The 6,389-nt window shown below is 39.5% G+C and overlaps 1 protein-coding gene across 8 annotated transcripts in view; it reads left to right on the top strand.

Moving 5' to 3' along the window:
- The window catches only part of Enox2 (ecto-NOX disulfide-thiol exchanger 2), a 395,106-nt gene that overhangs the window by 382,810 nt on the left and 5,907 nt on the right, over nt 1-6,389 (top strand). For all 8 annotated transcript variants that reach the window (XM_029560435.1, XM_029560431.1, XM_029560434.1 and 5 more), the window contains one exon: nt 3,647-3,755. In XM_029560435.1, the coding sequence (XP_029416295.1) occupies nt 3,647-3,755 (109 nt within the window). The remainder of the gene's footprint in view (nt 1-3,646; nt 3,756-6,389) is intronic.

Below are 6,389 nucleotides of genomic sequence, written 5' to 3'. Positions count from 1 at the left end.
AAAGAAAGAAAGAAAGAAAGAAAGAAAGAAAGAAAGAAAGAAAGAAAGAAAGAAAAACACCAAAGTGGGGAAACCTTGCAAAGAAACAAGGTGACACAGTATTCTAAAGCCAGATAATATAAATAAAGAAAGCTATGTGAGCTTTTCTCATGTGAGAGCCTGCTGCTATAAGAATAACCAATAAAGACATCTGGAACATCTGGGAGAATCTCTTTAACATTTGGATAGATCAGTGCATCACAACCAATAGTGAGGTGCCCAGTCCACCTAAGGTGTATAAAGTTTGCTGATATGTATCTATGTGTCATACCTCTCCAATCTCAAATGCCTGACTATTCAGCCGAAATTATCTTTTAAAAAAGACTCATTAACCAGAACTCCCTGCTTTGTGTATCTGAGAAGGAAGAGAAAAAGTAGGAGCTTAGACCAACACTCCAAAATTTGCAATGATACAGTTCCACAAGAGCTCTTGCTGTTTATGTACTGTGCTCAGCTAAGGAAGATGCACAGCATATAGGCCCTGAGTGCGTTTACCAGCACAGTGATGTGCCCCAGAGAGTCATTAGGAACTGGCAACCTAGTGTAGTTGAAACAAATGATTGAAAATGTTTTCTTTTGGAGGCCATTTGCAATATGCTTTTAATTCTTCCACATCATAAAACCAACTCACTTTCCCATTTTGTGGATGCTATTAAAGAAACAAGCACAATCCCAGAGAAATTCATTTATCAAGCATTTAGTTGAAAAGTGCCAAAGCTCTTCCACTATCAAGACTTTTCCTCATCCTATCAGAGCTTCTAAATTGTCCCAGAGCAGCTACATTGCTTCATTTCACTTTCTGCATAAAAAGCAATGTGTAACCACAAGACTCTAGGTAGATAAGGGGATACACCAGTGATCATGTGCTTATAATCCTCTCTTTAGGATTTCCATAACAAATTGACTCAACACTTTTTTGGTGTAAGCTGTTTTCCGCTTTGTAAAGAATTTCGTTTAAAGAAAAAAGAGGTCAAATGGCATCAAAGAAACTTGCCATATTGTGCCTAATGACAAGTGTTTCTCATTCTGAAATGGAATATACCAGAAGATGACAACTAAAGAGGACAAGAAGATAGATTTCAACTGTTAATCAGAAAACAGTGAGACAGAAGAGTTTTCCTGTTGTTTTAAGCAAAGCTTCTTTCAGAAGAATTCATGACAGATCATTATAAACTGATCTTCTCTGGGAAGCTGATTTGTGGACAAATATTTCAACCTGACACAATTAGGTTAGGAAGTAAAGACCATCACATTAGACTATAAAAATAATTTCAGGTTGAAAGGAAAGCACTAAGCTTTGGTGATAAGGGCCCTTTTATGTTGTTTTTGTTTGGGTTTCTTGACTGTAAGCCACAGTATGAGCCATTGTCAGTATTTTCTTTTGTTTCAACATAACAATACAACTTATATCTGTCTTGTTGATAGAAAGAACTAGTTCTTTGAACCTGCTAGTAAAGTTCAATGAATAAACATTTTTAATATACCTTCTTGTTAAATGTTCACTATAATAAGACTGAAATTAGGTTTAAGTTAAGCCAGAGTTCCATTCAAGAGAGTTAAAACTTCTCAGAAAAATCTTAATATCTTAAATCAAGCACAATCTGCTAAATGCCCACACTAAAGAAATGGCTTACTGGATCACTTACCATTTAAAGGGAGTTAGAAGCAGATGTAAAGTCCCTGCCTTAGTCATGCGTCTGTTCTTTAAATCAGATGTGAAATAATGGTTACTACCTGGATTGGATTCTAAAGGCCAAAGATTAAGTAGGTCATCAAGAAAGGGTTCCCCCTCTGACCACAGATAGGAAGCCAGTAAATCAATAAAACGGCATTTCTTGCAGCATACACTCTTCACTTCTGAGACAGTATCTAGGAAGCTTTGAAGACACCTTTAAAGAACACAGAAGGAATGCAGTCCCTGCTGAGGGCTTGTGAAAGGGAAGAAGAGACAGAGCAAGTGAGTCAGCCAGGATCTGGCCCCCACCCCCACCAAGCATTTCCCCAGCACTTTCTTTTAGAAGAGTAAAAGACTGAGACAGTGAGACTGACACAGAAATTCCTTTCATTCCTTCTTCTGAAGGGTCTTCCTTCATACGTACAATACAGAAAATGTTTTTTTCAGTACCCAAAGACAGAAAGAAAGTGCCACAAATAGTGTAGAAGCACTTTTCAGTTTCAGTGCCAGGCATGGATTTCACCTGCGTATCTCATAAAATCAATGTGCTACACTTGGAAAGGTTCCACAGGAAAGAAAGAAAGAAAGAAAGCACCTGATAAATGATATTTCTATTTGTGGTCATTTCTTACTGTCAAGTCAGAAATATTTTAACTGACCATTTCCTAATCAGAAAGGAGAAAGGAAGAGTCTCTTGTCTATAGATAGAAGCCCTGCTTTTTAGTTCAGAAGCCAACAGTTGATACCTATGAACAAGTGGGTTGGCTGCATCATAGATGCTTTGTTTCAGATATGGGACTTACCATTAGCAGAGTGTGGATTGAATACATTTTTAAAAAATGACGGAATAAAATGATAACTCTGTCACTTAATGAACAATATAATCTTAGTAAACTTATCTGATTTATCTTCTCCTTACTTTCCCCATCTGTATGAATGAATGATACATGTTTAATAGTACATGGCATACAGTAAACAAAAAATATTGAGTCTGCTACCCTGGGTTACTATATGGAGTGAAGAATGATGAAGCCAGTAAAACACAACTGGTCACAAGAAATGTTTCTATCTTTCTGCATTTTGAAGTCATATAAATATGCTTGGAACTGGTGAGATGACTCAGCAGGTAGAGGCACTTGCTGTCAAGCCTGAAGACCTGAGTTTGATTCCTAGGACCTTCATGGTAGAAGGAGAGAATAGACTATAGCAAGTTTTCTGACCTCCACATGCATGCTACAGCATGCCTACACACACACACACACACACACACACACACGCACGCATGCACGCACGCACGCACACGCAAATGTAAATGTAAATGTAAAAACAAATATAAGGAGAGTTTGAGGGCTAGAGAGATGTGTCAGCTCTTCTAGAAGACCTGAGTTTGGTTCCCATCACCCATGTCAAGCAGCTTACGACCTCCTGTAAATCTAGCTCCATGGTTTCTAACTTCTGGCTTCTGTGGGCACCAGCATTCATGTACACATACCACCCCCGACACATACATATAATTAAAATATTTTAATTATATCCTTCACCCAGGCATAGTGGTTCACACCTTTAATCCCAGCTCTCATAAGTCAGAGGCAGGCAAATATTTGTGAATTCAGGTCAGCCTGGTCTACATAGCGAGTTCCTGGCCAGTGCTACATAGTGAGACCCTATCTCAAAACAGGGTGAGGATGGTTTGCATTATCTCTGTGTTGCTTTTGTGGACCTATTGCCAGGTACAGTGGCATGCACCTTGTAGTCACAGATACTTAGAAAGCTAAGCAAAAGGACCACTTACATCTGGGATTTCAAGACCAGACTGGGCAACATAGAACTCACCTCTCACCTTAAAATAAAATTCTCTATTGTTCAGCTAACTGAAACAAACTCTTTGGCCAAACAAGGTGCACTGACCCAAGAAACATGTTATTCCCACAGGAAAGCTGTGCTTCTAGACTGTGCGCATCAAGCCAGGAAAGTGACTACCCTCTTGAGAAGACCATGACCAGCAGTCCTATCAAATCGGAACGTGAAGCACTGCTAGTGGGTAAGGAAGCCAACACAAGACAACCCAGAGGATACAGAGAAAAAAGGGGAGTACTCAAGATTAAAATGCCTGCCAAACGTGTGTGGAGGATGACAGGGACAGATCAAGGACAGATTTCCAGAAATATTCTCATAGCAGCTTTCAGCCAGTTCTGGCTCTTTGTAGCTACTGCCATGTCAGGTATATTAATATAAGCATTATATACTAAGAGAGAGAAACACATTGTATAATGTTTTAAATCTCTCTACAAGGAAAGATGAACCCTTTTGTTCAGGGGGACTGTGCAGAAACTGTTGAAAAAAAGAGCTTTTTCCAGAAGAGCCTCTAGAGCTATTGACTGAGCCATTTTTATTCATGAAACTTCTGACACTTATTTCTTAACGCAAAATGTATGCTGTTTTTCCAACACTAATTTTCCAACTCTCCAAAACCAGGTATGCGTCCTACAACTCAATTCAATATGATTCTGATATCAACTAGCTGAAGTTACATTCCACAAGATTAAAGTCTCAGTTTCACAACTGAGCCCCCACTTTAGATTCCAGGGTCAAGCATCATGTTCCCAGGTGTGCTGATCAACTTTCTTTTATAAAAAGGAAAGTTTTTTTGGGTCCACAATTTTAGAGATATTAGTTCATTATTGGTTGGCACTGATATTGCTTTTCGACCTGCAATAAGGCAGCACATCATGGTAACAATATGTGGTCAAGATAAGAGACACAGAATGTGGGGGGGGGCATGTGTGTGTGTGTGTGTGTGAGAGAGAGAGAGAGAGAGAGAGAGAGAGAGAGAGAGACAGAGAGTTCTACCATCTCTCAATAGTGCTACAGGCTGCAGACTAAGCCCCTATCACATGAGCCTTTGACTGCACTCCAGATCCAAATTATCAAGTTACCCACACCCTGTCCAGTTCAGCTATGAAGTCAGAAACCTCCCACTACCCCCACCCACCAGGTTCAATAATTTGTTAGAACAACTCAAAGAAGTACTTGACTTACTATTGCCAGTGTTTGATAGAGAATGAAACCCAAGAATAGGCAAGTGGAAGAAATGTATGGGGCAGAATTTTAGGAGGATGAGAGTTGAGCTTCTGTACCATTTGTGGTCATGCTTTGCTACCCTCCTAGCATCTTTATAGTTCACCAGCTAGAAAGTACTCAGAGCTCCATCATGTAGCTATCTTAACTGTAGTTTAATTATATAAGTATGGTTTGAGGTGCGGGGAAAAGGAGGGATCTGAAAACCCCAATCCTCTAACCCTGTCTTAGTCTTACTATTGGCCAGTCCCCATCCCGAAGTTACTGAAGGGCCCCCATTCATCACTTATTATCACCATCCAAATAGATATATTCTAGCTGGGCTTGTGGCATATGCCTGTAAACCCAGCACTCAGAAGGCAGAGTCAGGATGATTACAAGTTCAAGGCCAGCCTTGACTACATAGCAAGATTCTTTCTAAAGAATAATTAAACTTGGGGCCAGCACAATAGCTCAATCAGTAAAGGTGCCTGCTGCCAGGACTGACAACCTGAGTTCAATCTCAGGGACTCACATGGTGGAAGAAGAGAACTGACTTTGGCAAGTTTTCTTCTGACCTCAACTCATGCATCATGGCACACATGTACAATGGCACACACACACATGCCCCCCCACATGCATTTGTGTGTGTGTGTGTGTGTGTGTGTGTGTGTGTGTGTGTGTATTAGGAGCTGTGTGCTAAGATCTGGAACAAAGACTACATATTTGTATTGTCATTGTATCACATTGGCAAATGATTCCCAAAACTATAGTGTGTTGGATATTGGTGTGCTCTGATTCAATAAATGCCGGAATTGCTCTCACTATCTAACAGTCCATTTAGGATAGGAAAATTGCAGAAGTAGTTAAAGAATCCAGAAGACGTAGCTTCCTATCTTGATGCCACCATTTGTTTTCTGAGCTTTGGTTCCTCCATTTGCAAGATGGACAAACCGTTACTTGATTCAAAGGGCAATTCCAAGAGTTAAATATGATAAATATCCCAAATCACTTCACACAAGACCTGGCTTATAGTCAGCCCTCAGTAAACAGAAAGCATTTTGTATTTAAAATATTATTCACAAATGCTTGTTTACTTTTGTTCTATTTGGAAGCTAATGAAAATATGAGGTTTAAAATATTCAGTCCTTTTGACCCAGGCATGGTGACACACACCTTTAATCCCAGCACTTAGGAAGCAGGGGCAGGTAGATCTCCGGAGATCAAGGCCAGCCTGGTCTACATAGTACACTCCAGGCCAGTTGAAGCTACAGAAACGCTGTCTCAAAAACAAAGAAACAAACAACTACATACATACATATATTTATATAGATGTATATGTATATATCATATCATATCATATCATATCATATCATATCATATCCAGTCCTTGGGCTGGTTAAACTAAGCTGCCTTCTCTAAAGTTGAGCCACAAGGTAACTACCCCACTCTCCAAAGTCCTCCATACTGATTGGCTACTGCATGTTTTTAAAGTACATAGGTTTTCCTTGTTAATGAATGTTATATTGAACACTTTAATATATTAGTAAAGATTGATGGGGTGGGGAAGAATCTGCCATTGAGTCTTCAAAAAGTAAAACTGACTACTTTTAATGTT

This window comes from Nannospalax galili, unplaced genomic scaffold (assembly GCF_000622305.1).
Source record: "Nannospalax galili isolate Female #2095 unplaced genomic scaffold, S.galili_v1.0 scaffold371, whole genome shotgun sequence".
Lineage (NCBI taxonomy): Eukaryota > Metazoa > Chordata > Mammalia > Rodentia > Spalacidae > Nannospalax > Nannospalax galili.
The sequence above is the reverse complement of the archived record's forward strand: the minus strand, read 5'-3'. Positions and strand labels throughout refer to the sequence as shown.